This window comes from Saccostrea echinata, unplaced genomic scaffold (assembly GCF_033153115.1).
Source record: "Saccostrea echinata isolate AGI-Se365-2 ecotype Australia unplaced genomic scaffold, CSIRO_AGI_Sech_v1 ptg000029l, whole genome shotgun sequence".
Taxonomy (NCBI): Eukaryota; Metazoa; Mollusca; class Bivalvia; order Ostreida; family Ostreidae; genus Saccostrea; species Saccostrea echinata.
Window position 1 is genome coordinate 13,540,301 of NW_026889778.1, and position 21,539 is coordinate 13,561,839.

The 21,539-nt window shown below is 33.0% G+C and overlaps 1 protein-coding gene across 1 annotated transcript; it reads right to left on the bottom strand.

The window, feature by feature from the left end:
- Window positions 1-5,575: 5,575 nt before the first annotated feature.
- Window positions 5,576-16,873, bottom strand: LOC133195623 (tetratricopeptide repeat protein 38-like). The gene is made up of 13 exons (XM_061331514.1): window positions 16,628-16,873; window positions 14,152-14,229; window positions 13,796-13,877; window positions 13,399-13,561; window positions 12,866-13,039; window positions 12,503-12,578; window positions 8,247-8,366; window positions 8,053-8,109; window positions 7,629-7,667; window positions 7,369-7,441; window positions 6,867-7,032; window positions 6,434-6,590; window positions 5,576-5,985 (listed from the first exon to the last, which is right to left on the bottom strand). Exons 1-13 carry the CDS (start codon window positions 16,652-16,654, stop codon window positions 5,821-5,823), a joined length of 1,377 nt encoding a protein of 458 aa, XP_061187498.1. The 5' UTR covers window positions 16,655-16,873; the 3' UTR covers window positions 5,576-5,820.
- Between the last annotated feature and the right edge of the window lie 4,666 nt (window positions 16,874-21,539).

The window sequence follows — 21,539 nt, forward strand, 5'->3', positions numbered from 1 at the left end:
CTTTAGTTTACATGTATGCCGTAAAAACGAACAGTCAGCTACGGATAATTTGGGTTCAGAGTGTCGTTTTGTGTCGCAATGATTGATTTCAGTCAAGCCAGCGTAGAATTCTCCATGTAGAATAATTTCGTAAATGAAATCTTCTAAAGATATTGGTTAAGTTTGACATGCATTTTCAGTGCATAACGAAGCTGCGTTTTGAAGCTAGGTGGGATCCCCTGATTTTCATGAATATGAAAAGAACTCACTGACAAGTGCACACATCAAAGCTTATGTAAACACCGAGCACAGGGTTTGTTCAGAGTCGAGCATGAAATATAATGTGTATATTATATGTATAAAGGTTGAGTAAAAGTATCTTTCTTGAACAACCTTGTGCTCTATGTGTTCTAATTAAAGTGATTGTGATTTTGAATCTCTTCTCTGACTTCATTTACGTGCGACTAACCTCCGTATGACCTGTTTAGAATCATAACATGACACGTGGATTTGTATCATCACGGGTAAATGCCCCCCCCCCCCCCCGTAAAATGCTCGCTCTCAGTTGAAGCGTACTCATTTTTTATATCGGTCAGCATGAGCTTGTTTGGTTCACCTTATAGCCTTCAATTGCCAAAGTTCTGTAAATAGAAAATTGTATTTGTAGTTGATTGTAATTCTTGAACATATATAATTCGTGTTTGCAAGTTAAAAGTGCTTAGACACAGATTTGAAGTTAATATTTACTCAAATTTTCTGTGTAATTTCATGACTTATATGTTGCTAAAACATTTCATTTCAATTTCTGGACGCGTTTGATAGACACATCCTTGCACTTTCACAAATTTTAACTTTATCCTTATTACTTTAGAAAAGTAGCAATTTTATTTTTTATTAACGAATAATACTTAAACTATAATGCAGAAATTTAAGAGTAGAAATGTAGAAAGCGAAATCCTCTCACCAGTAGTGTCAGTCCGTGCTCAGTGGTGTGGGCAGAGTTTAACAATTGTACACATCCGGTGAAACGTAAACATTAACAACAACAGAGCCCGTGCCCTATTTACAAAAACAGTTTACGTTTCACGGGTGTGTTCAATTTGTTAAACTCTGTACTACAAAAACTACACTACACAACACTGAGCACGGGCTGACAATACTTAAGTGAGTGGGTTTTGCTTTCGCATATTTTTACTCTGAATTTTCTGAATTATGGATGTAATATTATTCATTAATACACAACAAAATTGTTACTTTTCTTAAGTATTAAGGATAAAGTTAAAAAATGTGATAGTGTAAGAATGTGTAAATCAAACGCCTCCCGAAATTCATAGTTTCAATAATTTCAAGATTAAATAGGTTTTTAATTTTATTTTTGTGTGAAATGCTATAGCAATATATAAGTTGTGATATTATACAGAAAATTTGAGAAAATATAAACTTCATATCTGTGTCTAAACACCTTTAAATATCAAGAATGTTCCTTTTTGTTAACGCCTCCTCTTTGAGCCATTTTTTTTTTTACCAGACTTGAAGTCCATTGTAATTCATTAATTCTTGCATTTTCCGTTCCAGTAAGTAGTGTTTAATTTCATAAATGTTAATTTCATAAATGTTAATTTCATCTTGCCAAAACACCAGAGCCCTATTAACTTAGTTTTTCTCCCACAATTTTTACAGCTAGTGTATCTGTTTTGAATCCGTTGCCATTTTCGCATCCTCGGGAAGCAGAAATGTGCATTGATGTAAAGCCTCCAAATGACTCTATTGGAACTCTTTTATTTAAAAAAGGTACCAAAAAAAAAAATGGCGGTTTGAATCGAAGCATACACAGCAGCTAGATAAGTTGTTGGAATAACCTTATGTAATGGACACAAATGCACATTAAATGGCAATGAATAATTAAAAGGATGTTCGAAGAGACAAAATGAAGCGAAAGCATGTATGTCCCAATTTTAATCGCAACAAGCGATCGAAGTTGGGGCTGAATTTCCAAACGTGTATTGTGAATGACTGTCCCGAGATTCGGTGAAGGCGTCAGTCCAAATATCAAGCTGAGCCGAATCTCTGCCAAGATTAGCTAAATACACAATGATTTGCTTAGAAATACTTCTTTATACACAATGAAAACAAACAAAATATCGCATTCTAATATTTAACTGGTAAACTAAAGGTGTAAAAAGGAACCATGCTACTAAACTAGAAATCTCCTTAGAAATTGCTAAAGTGAGTCAGCCTCCAAGGTCAAGGTCAAAAAATCAAATATGTTTGTACCCAAAGAAAGATCTTCACACAAGGAATGCATACGCATGTGAAATATGGAGGCCTTATATATAGCTCCAACGAATCAGAAATTATTGGCAAGGTTAAAGTTTTTGTGGACAAACAGACGAACAGACAGACAGACGGACGGACATGCCCCCTAATCTTCGATTTCGAGGGCATAAAAAGTAAAACTTCCAAAACTCGAAAAACATATTTTGTTGGGATAGGGTCCTCTCTCTTATCACGAGGGGTGTAAACCTATAGGGTTTAGAACGGGCATTTTATTTGAACATTTTAAAATTGGAATATTTTCGTAACATAATCATTTTAGTTATTACTAGTGATCTTATTAGTGACAGTATAATAAAATAAAAGTTGATTAAACAAGGATGGACATTGATAGTGTACTACATGCAGTGACTTTATAATTGGTAAAGGGTCTTTAATTCCATAAACTAAAATTATCTTGTTAGAACAAATTGGATTTTGATGTTAGTACAATGAACTATATATAGTTTTGTAAATCATTTTGCAATGGAATTGATCAGAATAGACCAATCAAGCCCATCTATACTAAGCAATAAAATTTGGACGGAAATGCAAAGTTACTTTTAAGATTTTTGACCTAGAGCAATAAAATTGGAAACTTGAAGTAGATAAGTAAAGGATGTTAGGGCTAGAACTCCTGTGGTGCAGAGATGGGGACTGAGCACATAAATTCTAATCTAGGTATACCGTGATTGGAGGGTGGTGCTATGTTGGGGTTCATAGGTCAACGGACAGACCTACGGACCAAGCGTAGGTGGCAAGGCGATGGTAAGACAACTTATGAAAAGTACTTTTATATCCGGGACCATGAACATCCTCTGAGCATAAAATATCCCGTTTGCCGGAAAACGGCATTCTTTTCTTTTCTATTCTTGCCTTAGGGCAAAATATCCTAGGACTATTCTTTGCTTTTCTACAAACTTGGTTTCTATTATCGATCCACAGATATGATGTAACAAATGAGACCCAAAGAGGTCCTAACAGCGACAGTGGATGTACCTGTCTTGAACATAGCTGCCTCGCTCTTGCAGTCATGAACTTTGGATTGTTGACATATGGAAGTATTGCAGAAATTCGCGAACCGATCTTCTCCTACTTACAGCAGAAATATTACACTGGACCGTCGTGGAATGTGATATTGAAGATTATTTTACCTTTGACCATTTTTTTTATCTATTCCATTCATCATGGATATTCTGAATTTATGGTTACCTTTTGCAAAGGAGGATTAAAAAAGGTCTCAAAAGAAACACAAGTCCTTATGACATTTTTATGAAATGACGCATATTGTTCATTTGAAAATAAAAGAAAATTGTGTTTCGTTTTAAATTTATTGTAAATATGTTGAAATAAGTAAGAATGCCCTGCTTTTTGTGTGACCTTTACACGATGATAGATTTAAAAGTATTGCACATGTGTTTCTACTATTAAGCACTGTATAATTTTGTTCGATTTATTTTGTTGTTGAAATTTTAATTATTAGTTTTTTTTGTTTTTTTTTTATTGTTCATTATTTCGTTTTTCATATCTTCTGTAACTTTAATTATGGTTCGTTTTAATTTTCTCTCAAGAGGTTTCCTTTTGTTATCATTAAACGTTCTCTACTTTGCTAATATTGTGCTTATACAATGTCAAAAGAAAAAATTTGTTAAAGAGTTTATTTAGTTTACCTGCTCAACCGCACATTAAAATGCATGTATATCTTATTGCGTATATTATGGTCGCCCGCGTGTGCTCTAGAGTCCCAGAGTAAGAAATTGATCCTTTCGTCGCGGGTTCGAATACACTGTGCGACATGGAGACCGGTCCTTCGGAGGAGGCCGCATAAACCGAGGTCCCATGTCGCATTAGATTCTGGCTCGAGAAAAAATCCCTCACTGCTCAAAGGCCGTAAGTGACGAGTAAAGGTCTAAATTCGCAGCCCTCCACCGGAAAGTGGTGGCATTTCAATATGAGTGAAAAAATCTCGAAAGTAATTTAAACAACAACCAACCAAACAAACAAAACATTTTTTTGTGATATGCAAAACCACAATTATTAAAAATGTATTAATTGCATTCATTAAAATTGGCCACAAAACTATATCCCGTCGACTATTCAGTATAAATAGAGCCATGGAATCGCGGTATTGCATATCACTAGAAACAAGAAATTTCTCAGAGGAAAATGACAGTACACAGTCTTTTGTAAGGTAAGCTGAATTATCTCAAATATATTTCACAGAAAATTTTAAGATTTTTTAAAAATTCATAATTAACTTTTTTCAAATGAGGTAACGAAAGCCCTGCAGAGATTCACGTTTAAACAAAGTATCAAACAAGAAACAGTCTGAGTAAAAAGAATCATTTACAGTAAAACGCAGTTATAAAAACACACTTATAAAGAAACCTCGGTTATAGAGAAATTATTTTTTCCTGAACCCCTTGAAGACTTCATTATATTACTTATATGGATGGACATAATCACGGTTTTAAGGAAGCAAAATTCCAGGGGCCTGTTTTACAAAAGAACTTACGAGAAAGACTAAAAACGTCAGTTGATTCTAAAATTTTGCAAAATTAATTATTCTGTTTTAAATTGCTAACATAAAAGTATCTTTCTACATACCTTTTAAAATATTAAAACCATTTTCTATTTTATGTGAATTAGAAAGTTATTAGCAGAATTAAATTTTGGTCAAAGTCGTAAGTTCTTTTGTAAAACGGGTCCTAGATCCCAGTCACTTCCTTATTACAGTAATTACTCAGATTTAATGTAAATAGTATATAGTACTTCGGTGATGAGTTAGACATTTTAACTGGATTTTTTCCCTTGAGCAAGGTTGTCGCTAAGAAAGCCGTTTTAAGATCTATCTTTCTTAGCTCTCATTCAAGTTCTATCATACAGGAATGAGGCTTAAAAACCACGTGCACGTAGTATCAGGGTGAGTGTTTTTTTCGAATATAATCCTTTACTTTAATTTAGTTATTATAATAATTTAGTATGAGTATGTTCAATGAAAAAGCCGTCTTCCCGATTAACTTTTTGTTGAAGTAAATCCAAATCCTCCAATGTTCATGTACTACTTTTTTTTACGTGACAAATATTTTTATGGTAATTTGTAAATTTTTTTCTGGGTCCCACCCCTTCAGTGTATAAAAACGATGCTAAGCCTGACTTCCTCTGGCTTGAAAATAAAATATTATATTACATTTTCAATTCATCTTATGGGATGGAATGCATTCGTCAAAAAATACTTTGCAAGGTTACATATACATTAAATGAAGAAATTCAACAAAGTGACTATGCTGCATCGTTTAGATGTTTGACATCCTTTAATACTTGAAGTATGAATACATTGAAGATCTAGGAAAATTGAATCTTTCACCTCCCTGTTGCGTAAGATATAACTGCTGCTTCTCAAGTATGAAACAACAGAAAGACGCTGTGTTATCTGAATATATAGAGTCTCCAGGTATACTGTTTTCAGGTATTGTCCCTTTCTCATCTAAGATAAATACAAATTTCACTTGGCTAATTGCCTGTGATTTATTTAGAAGATTTATTCTCCAGGAGAAGCATTAGGCGATCCCCTAGTGGATCCTCAGCACGTCTAGCTTTCCTCTCCATTAGAAGTGTTCTAGCTAGGGCGTTGTGCTCAGGGTTAGGGGATTTTATCGCTGAATGCAGCAAAAGTTGTATGAATGTGTCCCTCTGAAAAAGATAAATACTACCGTATGATTCGTGCCATGTATGTTCATATTGTGTTTTACTAGTATTATGCTAACCTTTCATAACTAAGTATTCTTAAATGTTACGGGTAGTGCTTATAATATACTGATCAGAAAATATAAATCAATATTGAACAAAAATTTTAACATCCTCTAGATATTTATGGTAAATGAGAGTAATAGAACTCATAAAAAGGGTCAATACATGCTAAAACACGGTTAATCTGAAGATGTCAATATAACACAATATATATTTATAGGTTGCAAGTCTTTGTTGTTTTAAAATAAGTTATTTGTTCAGAGAAAGAGTAGGATTACATAACATCGTTATAACATAGTACACAATATATATGTATAAGACAATGAATCCTCTTCGTTTATCGAAATTTAGCCCCATTAAAATTCGACCTTGATCTGTGTCTTTTGCATACCTGTGCAATGCTTCCTCCAATTCTATGAAGTGAACCACGTACAGAGTTGAGACAATTTGCAGCTGTTTCTAGGTGCCCCTCTTCATATGCTGTTATCCCAGCACAGAGTGGTATTCCAACGTCATGTGTTACCTGAGCGTTTGTGGCAGAGTTTTCTCTACATTGCAGCAAAATGTTTTTGGATTACTAGCTATTAACTTCAAACCTTGTATAAACTTATACATTTTCCTGCTTTATTATCTGGGCAAGTTTTTGGAAGAAAATGTAGGGGCACATTTAAATGGAAATGGAAAATTTGGCATGTAAATCAATTCCTCATCTTCAACAATATCTGGGTAAATATATATGCAACAAGTAGGTTCACATAAGCTGGTGAAAAAATAGCCCCACATACATGTACCATAAAATTCATCATAAACTTTGCATAACTTACTTGACATACTCCTTTAACTCCTCCAGCATTGCATGTGCCCGTTCTTTTTCTCCATTTCTATGTAAACACAGTAAAATGTGAGCATCCAGATACATCCAGAGGTGCTGCCCAGCTAACTTATCCACATGTTGAAGAACGCTTTTCCACCTTTGTGGAGCATTGATGTCTATAAAACAGTGCAAAGATTACAATCATATATCTCACTACGTTCATTCATTTAACATTTTGTACATCTTATTAAGTAAGAGCATGGTCTTTATTTCTGTTTCTATATTTTTTTTCCACTAATACTCGCATTTCATCCCCATTATTCTTGGCATCTTAATTCAATTTTAATGAATTAGGAAATAAATCATTTGTTTAAATCTATTTTTTACTAAAACATTTCAAACATTATACTACGTTAAAAATGAGACTTTGGATTTCGCTTTTTTCCATATCAACAGCATTTTCTCCAAGACAAACAAATCTTTGATCTTTGTTTTAAATCCTTATTCCCTACCTTCAAAAGACAAACGGTACAATAAAGAAGAAGCATCATTAAAATTCCCTGGACTTCCAAGTCGTGTTATAATCTGTAAAAATCAAGAAAAGTATTAAAATAATACAAAGTTTTATATTGCCTGAATACTGAATTCTTATGCTGAAGGCATCAGCTTTCAACGTCAGTAGTACATTGTGCAAAGGGAGAATATACGGTATATAGTTCTTATAAATTAAATTGAATTTTTCTTAAAACACTGTTATGTTTTTGATTATTACCTTTTCATCAAAAATCTTTACTGCATCATCAAACTGTCCCTGGAATATATAAATTCTGGTGAAAATACTTTGATTTTATACCCTTGTTATTGGTCAATTATTAATAATGATACAATCTTATTATTATAAGATTTTTGAATGCAAATCTAAACATAAAATTTAGGTAGCTGAACAATTGCACAAATTAATCAAAGCATTGGTAAAAAAAAAAAAGATGAAATAATATTAAGATTGTATCATTATTAATAATTGACCAATAACAAGGGCATATTATGGTTTAATATACAATACTCGTCAATGTAAATCATTAGGCAAATACTGGTTGTGAAGCTTTTTTTTTTTCAATTATAATTTTTCGTGCATAAAGTGTAATGCAAATCTATGTCCACTTTAGCCGAATGAATCAAAGCGTTAAATCTCATACCTTTTCTACATAAAACAGAGCTTCATGCCAAGCTATGTGACAGGCCAAGCTTGCTGACTAAAAACAATGACGAATGAAATTTAATATAGTTACATGTATCATTCAAAGCAATTTTGAAAAATTATAAAATATTTACTTCTTATAAATTTTAAGCCATTTTGTCACATGTGTTTATTTCTCAATCACTTCCTGACCTCCCAGTATTTGGCTTTACTCTGAAGGAAGGCCAGACCAGCATCTAGCATGCCTTTTTCTAGATGGATGTGAGCCATCGTGTGGATCGCAAAAACTTCGCCAGGAGAAACAGCTAGACTCTGGAATAATTATACAACAAAACATTTAACAAAATAATAAATAAACTGATAGATGAAACAAATGCCAAAAAACAAACCAAATAATAATAATAATAATAATAATAATAATAATAATAAAATAAACAGAAATAGGACAAGTAGGGCTCAAGAAATAGGACAAGTAGGGCTTAATAAATTAGTTACCGGTAATCTGGCAATCGACAACATCTCAGAAAGTACCTCGCTTTCTCTACTGATTTGCACATATGTGCCAGTGCTTACTGTAAACTTTAAACATATAGGGCGCATAACATATAACAGCACAATCCCTATATCACTAGCCTCTCTTGGTCTTTGAATAACAATAAATGTACAAATACAGTGTATAAAGAATTTTTGTCTCGTTTTTATTTATCTTTTATTAACAAGTCTACCTTACTATAAAATCTATAAGAGTAGTTTTGTATTATCTATAAAAAATTTATGTGATTCTTTCATTCAATTGACGCATTCATTTCCTATCATTTCAGTGATCAATTCTTTCAAATGAATAACAAAGAGGAATAACTTTTCTCAAAGTAGAGTACAAAATTCCTCTACATGTTCAATAGAGCCTTGTCAAGCACCAATATGCCTTACTAAGTGGTCATAAATTTCATAAGTCTAAAATAAGAAAAATCACCCTTGCTCATTATATTCTGTACTCGGTTTGCCCCCTATATGTCAAGAAAAAGGATGCATTTTCAATATATGATCAATAGATCCCCGCCCAACACCAGATGCTCTGTCCCATGGGCCATAAATTTTTACAATTGTGGAAGAGGGACCCTTATTCGTCACAACAGTGCATTTAGTTTGACAATATTCTCTGCTTAATACCCAGGAGCAGAGAAGATTTTCCAAGAATTAATTCATTTTCATTATATGATCAATAGATCCCCGCATATTCCAAATAGATCCCCTGACACCAGAACCTCTGACCCTTGGGCTATGAATTTCACAATTTTGGAAAAAAAGCACCCTTACTCATAATATCTGGGGACGTCCTTTGTCTGCTAAATATACAGGGGAAGAAAAGAAGATTTTTAAAGAATTTATGCATATTCACTATACGACTATAAGAACACCCCCTCAACATCAGACCCTTGACTTGGGACCATGAATTTGACAAATTTGGTATAGCGCTCAATGCTTATTATAATTATGCCAACAGTTTGACTGCTTCATTCTATTAGTAAAAAAAAATTGAAGTGCAGTAATTTTGATGGTTTTGGCCCCATCCCTCGGGTCCTATGGAGACAGAGACAACGAAGTTCACAATTTTAGTTCCCCTTCACTCATATATGCTATCAGAAAAGACGCTGAAGATGTTCAAATGTTAATTGGTGGCGGATGAATGACGATAGACGACGCCTGAAAACGGACGAAAACAACAATACATAGTCTGTGACTCAAATTTCAAAACATTCTTGATAAAACAAATTACTTTTCTTAAGCACTGAAACTGCTTTTTTAAATTAGATTATCTGCTTAACATACTGAACATATTGTAACATATTTGTACAATTAAGAATACTTTAGGGCATGGCAGATCTAAATTAATAAATATTAATATGTTCTTGTGACGGTACATATTGTCGTTTTGTACATATTGTCGTCGGCGACAATATGTAATTACCCTCACAGCACATATTGTCGTCCATCGGTACATATTGTCGCCGGCTGAAAAGTTACACATGTACATATTGTCGCTGGCGACATTATGTGCCTCACCCTCACTGTACATATTGTCGCCCCACAGATATTGTTGCTTAAAGATTTCTTTTGTTTGTTTTTTGGTAGTTTTGTGAATGTAATTGGTGTGTGAATCACACTGACCTGTCTCGTATGCTATTTCACGCAGAGTGATTGTGACGGTACATTTTGTCGTCCTGTTCATATTGTCGCCGGCGACAATGTGTACCTACCCTCACTGCGAATATTGTCGTCCATCAGAACATGTCGGATGACAATGCAAGGCAATGCTCCATATAAATATGGCCAGAGAAACCAAAAACTTAAACAATTGTCATATACACTTAATTTGATCGCCGAAATATGGCTGAAATATTGCCGACTCGGCGTTAAACAATAATAATCAATCAATCAATCCATATAAATATGACTAATCATTGCTTTTCTGTTTTTGAGAAGATAATTTTAAAGAATTTTCCCATATATTCCTGGGGGGGGAGTATGCGCTGGTGCTGCATCTGTCTGATTTTTGAGAAGACTTTTAAAGATTTTCTGTATATATTCCTATGTAAAACTTTGATCACCCATTGTGGCCCAGCCCTACCCCTGGGGTCATGATTTGAACAAAATTGATTTCGTTTTTGTTTGTTATGTTCATCTCGAGATTTCTTCATTCGTATGTAGACGTCACCACTTGCCGGTGGGGGGCTGCAAATTTAGACCTATATTTGGCAGTCAGGGTAATTGAGCATGATGGATCTTTTTCGTGCAAGCATCTCAAAATTGAACGTACGCTATGTAACAAAGCTTTCACATAAGTATCATCTCTTCTGACCCAGAACTTCTTGAAAAAAAAATTGAAAGAATGTTTTCTAAATATTCTATGAAAAACTTATATCACCTACTGTAGCCACACCCTTACCCCGAGGGATATGATTTGAATAAAACTGAATAATCTACACTTCATAGTGAAGCTTTCACATAAGTTTCAACTTTTCTGACATAGTGGTTCTTGAGAAGATTTTTGAAGAATGTCACTAAATTTTCACTAATTCTCAACTACTTCCCTCGAAAGAGGGCATGGTCCTTATTTTGAATAATTTTGAATCCCCTTTATCCACAGATGCTTTGTGTCAAGTTTGCTTGAAATTGACTAAGTAGTTCTTGAGAAGAAGCAATATTGTGAAAGGTTTACAGACAGAGGGACGGTCAGACAACATGTGATCAGAAAAGCTCACCTGAACTTCCAGTTCTGGTGATTTAAAAATGTCAACCCCAACACCAATTATATCGGCATATGATTGTATATAAGAATAACGCAAATAATTATTTCCAAATAATCACAACAAAAAAAAAAACCCCAGAAAACAAAACAAAAAACAAAAAAAAAACTAACACGTATTTAATCTCCAACCAAGTATATATTACAAGAAAAAAAAGATAGGCTGATTTATCAGATATCTCAAGAATAATGGTATCTTGACATATCATAGTTATATACATCAATCCTGGACACATTTTTCTGACCAAAAAGTTTTCTCCCTACAGTATTGCGAGAAATGCTGTCTGTCTTCTCCCTGTGTGTGTGTGTGTGTGTGTGTGTGTGTGTTTTCAATCTCTCTTTCCTTTCTGAAGTAAATATTCGTCAAAACAATATATCGACGACAATATATGCCGACCTTGACTGTACATATTGTCGCCGACGACAGTATGTGCTGGTGCTTGACTGTACATTTTGTCGTCCATTATGCAGGAGGAAAATTAGGCTCCTCTCGGTACATATTGTCGCCGTCGACAATATGTACCGATGAACGACAATATGTGCAGTGAGGGTAGGTACATATTGTCGACGACGACAATATGTACAAAACGACAATATGTACCGTCACAGTTCTACTAAATTCATTTTGCAGAGAAGAATATACAGGAAAAATTACAGATTCGCCTATCTACAGGATGTGACATACATGACAACATGAGTGGTGAGGAAAGATTCCAGAATTCTGATTAGTCTATGACTGAAAATCTTCATAATGAAATGCAAGAGTCATGAGTGAAATGTTATCAATACAGATATTGGAGAAAGAACCTACGGTTTATTAAAGTGTGTAAAGGCATTATGAGGGATATCTTGAAAGTGCATGAGAGATGCTATTTGGAAGAACCATTATATTTAATGTGGATCTCTATAGCTAAATAATACAAGTAGTTGCAAGAGACAGAAATAGAGGAAGAAATTAAAAATTGCAACATATATTTTTTGAAAGGGGGGATTATCTCTTCCCTGGACAATGCATGATTTGTTAGATTGGATAAATGATAATTGAAATTACCTTGTGATTTCATATATATGTAATGCTAAAAATATTTCAGGTGTTTGCTTTAAACATTGCCAATCATAAGTAAAATAGCAAATCATTCACCTTGTATACGTCCTGCTCAGCTTCTACTAGCTGCAGGTTTTCTTCGTGTGCAAAGGCTTTCCATCCAAGAATAGTACTAAGCAAAAAATATATAAAGGACGACTGATTACAATGCTCGATCTAAACAGAGATATTAAAAGAGTTTTAGAACTCTTCCTCTCAGCTTTTTAAACTCTCTCCTTGTTGACCTTGCAGCTTTTCTTTTACAGAAATTGTTTTTCTTTAAAGAAAGAGGGGACTTCCTATAGATTTCTAATACACTTGCAAGGACTTCATACACTGTAACTTTTTGAATTCAGAATACAGAAAATTTTAAAGAAACCATTATAGAATTCACTGAGCCAAGTTGAACTTTAAACTTACCTGTATCCCGGAGTCTCGGGCTGGTACGCCTCCGCCACAAATGACATCATTTCTAGTAGCTCCTGAGACATTCCTAGTTCATAATATTTGAAGAAAGCTAGTAGACATGCTAGTAAGTCGGTTGGTGAATCATTTAAAATGCTCCTGTATGTAGCAGCAGCCTGTAGAGTGTCCCTACAATAGAAAAAAGTTTGATTGGCATCTCTTTTATCTTTTCCCAAAATTATTTCTACGCCGTAAAAAATCATGTCAATACTGTACGTATGAGTAAAAAAAAATTAAGACAGACTTCGTAGTAATATCACAAAGCATGCGCCTCATTTATTTTTTTTTTTATCAACATATTGCAAATTCTATTATAAAAGAAGTAAATCTGAAATGCGCAATAAAATATTGTTTTGTTTTAAACATATTTTACCGATTAAATCAAAAGGATTGGAAACAAGTTCTAAAATAAGTTACTAGTTCCTCTCCTTATTATATAATACAATATGTCATGCAAATTAAAGACAAATAAAATATTAATCTCGTACCCTTCCGCCACTTGTTTCAATGCTGTCACGTGTTTACTTTCTCTTTCCGTTACTTTCTGTTTTATAGCCTGATTTGAAATGTCGACTACGACTTTCCTTACATCCTCTGTATCGCTTTTGGATCCACCACATTTCATAGTATTTACCAACACCTGACCCATAACTGGTTGAGAATAAAACATTTTTGTATAAAAATGATTAAGTTGAAATGAAATATCGGGAAGCTCCCATTTAAAGCAGTTCATTCACAATACTCAAACCCTTATAAACAACCAATGGGGTTGATTAAAAGAATGTTAGATAAACTATCCTATCTAGACATTTTTCTAAAAAAGAAATTGGTGCTAATATTTGCAATCATTATATTGTAACAAATATGATTTAATCAGGGTCGTACCGAAATTAGGATCGGCTTCCATCATCTTTTTAAAAGTGTTACCAATGCCTCCCATCTCGGTGTCTGCATACATGGACGTTATCTATATAATAAATACGCGTAATACATAATTATACATATTGTAGTAAAGTCATGTAATCATACGATCAAAAAAATTAATAAATAATCTTCGTGTACGTGTAAAATGAATAAAGGTTTGTAGAGAAATACTGTTATACAGTACATGTAGATGTATATTATTTTCAAAGTATAAGGTCATTTTGAAACGTTTATAAAGGTCAAACCATCATGGTTAATATAAATAGCCTTTGTATGGCATTTTATAGCTGAGTATATGTCAAAAGGTGAACGAGTACCTGAGTAATGGCGGCATCGAACATTCTGCAGGCTTCGTCGTTGGAGGATGTGAGAGGTAGATTGAAGTCCCTCCATCCCTGTCCATAAACATGTGTAGTTAATATATTAATCATGTTAATCGTGAAATTCTTTCCTGAAACACATTTTTTTGACTTTTTTTCTTTTATATGCTAGTATTTACATGTATAAACCTCTTTTCATGGGTGGATCCAGTATTTCAACATGAAAATAACAGGACGTTGGATATTTTAACCAGCCACAAAAATGTACATCGCTTATTTTCTGGGTTGCAGGCAAATCCCCCCAATCCCTACTAAAACATATTCTCAAGTTTACCAGAAATTTACTATGAAATTTACTATGAAAATTCAACATCGTTTATACAGAATATTAGTTGTATTACTAATGAATATTTGCCGCCAGATGTAAGTATATGTATGTTGTACATCGTAGAATAGTTTTTTTTTTTTCCTCAAAAGGAGATGGGCGAACATAGCGTGCAGAAAGCCTATAGCTTCAGATATATAAAACTCATGTTCAATTTGTGCATTTAGTATTTAGAGTAAAGTTCTCATTATTGAAATTTATGAAATTATGATAAACAAAACTTTTCTGAGGAAAACTTTCTCGGCAAAATTTATTCTTTTATTATGAAAAATTAATGTGGTATTCGTGGGGTTCGAACCCTAGCAATAAAAATCCTGAGTATCATTTTCTTTCGAGACTAGCACGCTAACCACTAGAATACACAAGTCCTAACGAACGATGGCATTTAAATCATGTTTGTGATATGACCCTTGACTTAATGGACTTCAACTATTTCTCGAAAAGATGCGAATTTTATGTCATAAAAGTATATTTTTAAGGTATAGTGGGTCATTGCTCCATATTTTTGGTAACCCAAAAATGTATATTTTTATGCAAACTTTGAGGATTAACTTTCAAAAAGATGGAGCGAAGACCCACTCATATCGAAAAATAGTGTTATAGTATTAGAAAACGACTCGTTTTGCCCGCTTTAGTGTGTATCTAATATTTCACAGGCAAATAATTTCAATCTTTGAGGGATTTTTGCAAATTGTAGAGATTTTACATAAAGTATATTTTAATGTTAGACGAAATATCAAGGAAAATTTTGATATGATTGAAATTTAATTTTTCATCTTCATGTTTGTCACACTATAGGCTTATCGCTCGTCATGTTCACCCATCTCCTTTTTGGTGACTTACAATCTCTTTGATGAATGCATAATTATAGAGTCATAACATAGCCATTTGTTTCTCCAACATTTTTAACCCATAGTATAATAACACAAGGTATATAACTCCGAATAACAAGGGGTATCCCCTCCCCAGAACCGCAATCATACTTACCCTTTCAGAGAAAATGCATTTATTACCATTTTCTTCTACGATAATTTATCTACACAACCATATATATGTATGGTATGCATGCTTGTCTTTATTTTCTTTTATCTCCGTAAACACCGTTAAAACTCTGCTCGCCGACTGGAAAATTCAATGAAAATGGTATGCACTAATCCTTAAATTGGCGGAATATTGGATTTTGATTGGCTAAAAATCTGTTTCTAAAATTACATCGGAAAAATATAATAATGTTTTCTTGGAAAATAAAACGTAAACAAAATTGATTTATTTACTGCAATATTTAAACACTGAAACTGAATTTTTAAACCCAATAATTTTTAAATTTTGGTTACTGCCCGAGATTAGTACAAACCACTTATGGTGTGAGACAAGTTTTCCAGTTGTCGAGCAGAGTTCGACACTGTTCACGGAGATAAAAGAAAATGAAGACAAGCATGCCATATATGGTTGTATAGATAAATTATCATAGAAGACAATGGTAATAAACAGTTTGCCAGAGCATTTTCTCTGAAAAGGTAAATGATTGCGATGCTGGGGGGGGGGGGGGGGGGATGGAGGGATCTGAAACAAGTGCCAGTGAATATTAGTTATGTTGTATGAAATCCTTCAAAACTTTATAACAATTTCTGATTTCAAACACAAAACTTTTATCTTCCGATGAAACAATCCATTACATGAACTATTCAGATTTCTTTTCGGAAGAAATAAGGAGTATTGTAAAGAGAGATACATCTAAACAGGTCTAGCGTGAAAGAGTCAGACCGCCTGCACAATTCTTCAAAAATCCAACGCTCAGAAATTCGATAGTTCAAGGTCGTATTCCTTATCATTTAGAAGTAAAGTTCAACGGTTGTCGCTATAAACACATAAAATCTTTCAATCCTTACGCATCGTTTAATTTCCGTATCTCAAATGGCTGAAATCTGAGTAAATATAAACATACGCATTATCAACTAACCATCAGCCATCACTAAAATTTCATTATATCCCCGATGACTCCCCATACATATATTTGTATAAACAATCATTTCATTTTTTCTCCCCACGTTAAGTTAATGATTTTTCTTTAATTTCTGTGTTTCTTACCTGACTATCCCTCCACGATCTCTTCATTCTGTTTGTGGTATTCTACAACCCGTTTACTGTGTTGATAATGGTCACATGCACGTCCTAATTATAAATCGACCGGAATGGCGGAATTAAATACTTACAACCATATAATGTGTATATAAGATAATTATGCCGAAAAAAATATAAACACCGATCACGTGGACAACTACGCATCTATAAACATATGTACTCTAATCGAAGTACATAGGCCTACAGTACGCTGCCTATCGATTTAGGTATGTAAAAAAAAAATAGGGTTACACCTTGGGACAAAAAATAAATCGGAACAGCTTGAGTGACATTGGATGAAGTATTACTAGCGATAGTAGACTTTGGTCCAAGATTTCTTTAGTAATGAGTTGAAATTCCCCATTATATACGACTTGTATACACGTAGACAATAGACTTTAACATGTAATTATAATATTTACTAGATACAGTTCTCCGTTATTGAAAACAAATAAAAGTATGTAAAATCAGAAGAACCGTGATATCATAAATGAAAACATGTTATTGAGTCGCTGACCTTAGTATTTCATTTGTTCAGATGCATGTTCTTTTTATATTTATTTATTTATATTGGTTTTTTTTTTTTTTTTGGATAAGGAAATGACATTTCTCAAGGTTAATATAATTAGCAATATATCAATGTCATGAATGCCCCCCTCCCCCCCCCCCCTCCAAAACACAATCACACAGCACACACACACACGAACACTATATTACATGCATATCCCTGATAACTTTCCATACTTTAATGATTTTTAACCAGCCTTGAATATTTCATCTATAAGGGTAGAATTCTAACATTGTTTACTTCTCCTAATACACTTTATTCATCTTGTTTTACCAAGTGTTTCTGATCCGCTACTTATAGGTTTGTGAGGAGAGTAGCGAATCAAAAACACTTGGATAGCAAAGATTTCTAATTTCATTTTTTTTTTTAAATTTTTGTGTGATTTATCTAAACCATTTTCCGCATTCTTACAAATAAATTACCACATATTCACCGATTAATTAAATATACATGTTTAAAGGTTTTCGGTTTTAAAATGCGTAGTGCATATAATACCTACGCAGCTTTTAAAAAGAAAAAAAAATCTGTAAAGGTCAAGTGGGTGTGCGATCGAAGTGCAATGTATTTTGCCTTCCAATTCTGGTATGAAAAAATAAGGTTATGTATTAGGGCTATAAATAGTGTTATCTCTAACAAAATAAATCAGAGCAGGGTCTAACAATGAATCTTTGATATTTTATAACAAAGTTGAGATTAAATTTCAAATCACACTACATGCATATTAAGTTTACATGTACATGTATGCTGTGAAAACTAACAGTCAACGAGGGATTATTTGTGTTCAGAATGTCGTTTGTGTCGTAGAGGTTGATTCGAATCAAGTTAGTCTAGAATTCTCCATGTAGAATAATTTCGTAAATTCAATCTTTTCAAGATATTGGTTGAGTCTGAGATGCGTTTTCTGTGCATGTATAGATAAAGACAACATACGAAGCTGCGTTTTGAAGGTGGGATCCACAGGCACTTGTTTCGTATACGCGGCACCTCTACTTATTTTTACCACAAGGTACCTAACTCAATTTTAGGCACCCCCGCTTCAAGCTCGTATTTTGTTATTAAATATATCAATCATAAACCTACTTTAAAATGACATCATTCGCTTCAAGAGACTTTCTTCCTGTCAAATAAATCGATTGTTTCAGACGTCTCTGGTGGAGCCTATTTATTGTAAACCACTCATTTATTCCTCGAAAATTACCTCAATACATAAAAAGACTATAGATGGGATACAAATTAAAGCTTCCGGTTGGGGTTATGAAAGTAGGATAAAACCAGAAACTTCAGAGCATTCCATTCCGATATGTCTCTGGTTTTATCATTCATAAGTAGGGGGTGCCCAGTATACGGAACAAGTGCCTGTTGTGGGATCCTCTGATTTTCATGAAAATGAAAAGAAACCACTGACAGGTGTACACATCAAAGCTTATGTAAACACCGAGCACAGGTTTGTTCAGAGTCGAGCGTGAAATATACTAGTAATGTGTATATTATATGTATAAAAGTTGAGTCACTGTGAAAATATTTTTCTTGAACAACCTTGTGCTCTATGTGTTCTAACTAAAACATTGTGTTTTGAAACTCTTCTTTTAGCTTTTATTTTACAAAGTTTGTAAATGGAAAATTGTATTTGTAGTTGATTGTGATTCTTGAACATCCATATATACAAAAATACATGTATTTCTGTTAACGCCTATGGCATGTCAGACGTTGCAATATTCGATCTTTTCCATTTGTATTCTATAATTTTCCATTTGTATTTTATAATTTTTCATTTGCATTGTAAAATTTTTATTTATTTTCTATATTTTTTTCATTTGTATTGTATATTTTTATTTGTATTCTATAATTTTTCCATTTGTATTGTATAAATAATTTTCCATTTGCATTGTATAATTTTCCATTTGTATTGTATAATTTCAATTTTGTATTGAATGCTATTCCATTAGTATTATAAAATTATACATAACGATTGGAAATTTATAGAATCCAAATAGAAAATTATACAAAACAAATGGAAAATTATACAATACAAATGAAAAAATATAGAATACAAATGAAAAAATATAGAATGCAAATGGAAACTTATAGAATACAATTACAAATTATACGATACAAATGAAAAATTATACAATACAAAAATTAATGAAAAATTATACAAATAAAAATTTTACAATACAAATGAAAATTTATACAATCCAAATGAGAAATTATAGAATACAAATGGAAAATTACAGAATATAAATGAACATTACACAATATAAATAGAAAATTATACAATACAAAATTATAGAATGCAAATGAAAATTTTACAATACAAATGAAAAGTTATACAATACAAATGAGAAATTATAGAATACAAATGGAAAACTATAGAATACAAATAAACATTATACAATACAAATGGAAAATTATACAATGCAAATAGAAAATTATAGAATATACCGTAAAATAAGGAATCTACAGTAAATGGAAAATTATACAATAGAAATGGAAAAGATCGAATATTGCAAAGTTTGACATGTCATAAATGCCTCTTCTATGAGCCCTTTTTTTCATCAGACTTAATTAAAAGTCCTTTGTTTGTTTTTGCCGCACGAGTAATTTATTAGTCCTTGCATTTTCCGTTCCAGTGAATAGTGTTAATTTCATAACTGTTAATTTCATCATGCCAAAACACTAGAACATACATTGTACATATATACATGTAATATCAACATGTACGAAATCACTTATAAATAACAGTGCAACAACCCCTCTAACAAAAAAAATTAACCTAAGTAAATCATATATGATATTAAAAAAATACAATGAAGAAATGAAAATCTTTGAAATTTTTAAAAACCTCAAAATTATAAACAAAGTTGTCTTATTTTGATTGTAAAATTACTTTATTTGTGTCTGCACTGTACTTTCAAGCATTTTCTTATTATGATATCTAATCAAAATATCTCCGCCCATTTCCATGTAATAGATACTCAGCAGTCTGTTCGAGGGAAATGTTCCGGAATTTTTAAGTGCGATAGGTGTTAAAAATTGCCTTGTAAATTTTTAATATATTTATAATCTCGGCGGCTCGGCTAGATATTTTGACTGACGCTCGGGGGAGTCCTTCATAATTCAGAAAATTCAGCCCAGTTGACTTAGTATATTCTCCCACAATTTTTACAGCTAGTGCATCTGTTTTGAATCCGTTGCCATTTTCGCTCATCATCTTCAGGAAGCTTGAAGATAAGTGCAGAAATGTGCGTTGATGTAATGACTCCAAAATGACTCTGTTGGAACTCTTTTATATAAAAAATGTACCAAAAAAAAGCGGTTTGAATCGAAGATAACACAGCAACTAGATAAATTGTTGGAATAACCTTATGTAATGGCGAGAAATGTACATTGAATGGCAAAGAAAAATTAAAAGGATGTTAGAGGAAACAAAATGAAGCTGGACAGGTGAAACACAAGTATTTAATCGTGACAAGCGATCGAAGTTGGGGCTGAATTTCCTGGTCTTATTTTCTTAATGATTGAGCAGACATCAGCTCTAGGAGCATGTCCATTCCTAAGTAACTTTAAGCCCTACCTAGACCAAACTTGCACGGATGAGGCATAGGGATGTACACTCAATGTTTCCCAAGAAGATACGGATGTTGTGACTCCAACAAACCTAATTTTATATATCCATTAAAGCAACATAGCTACTAGACATATATCTTTTACATAAGCGAATGGAAGGCTAGTCCTTACCCTCAAAAAACACATTGTAGATATGTTAACCTTAAGACTGCCTAGTAAAACTCCCAGATATTTTTTTTTATCTTTGCGTTTGATCAATAGCGTTAGATCACTGCCAAATATTTGAGCAGACTACGACCATCTTTTATTTTTGTTGGTTGTTCAAATAAAACTTATCATAAACGTAGCCAGTAATGGAAGAAATGGGCAGCGTAATGCACAATAAATATCAGTATAGAAACATTTATGACTACAAAGTCAACATTCATACAATGATCTCGTTCTTCGTATGACTGACGTGAACAATTCCTCACACCAGTCCTAGGTACAATGTAGGTAAGTAAATATATATTCTAAAAAAGAATTTAAAAAATATTTTTCTTTACTGGAGTAGGTAGAAATATTATGAAAGGATATTGTATATGTATCAACATTTGGAAAATCTTTATTCATGTCATTTACCGTTAAATATTCTTCCAACGAACTTAAATAACAATTTAATTGTAGGACGCAATCTGCTGTAGACTTGAGTTTTCATTTGAGTACATGTATTACGGTAGTAATTTTTTAACATTTAGAGTGTAT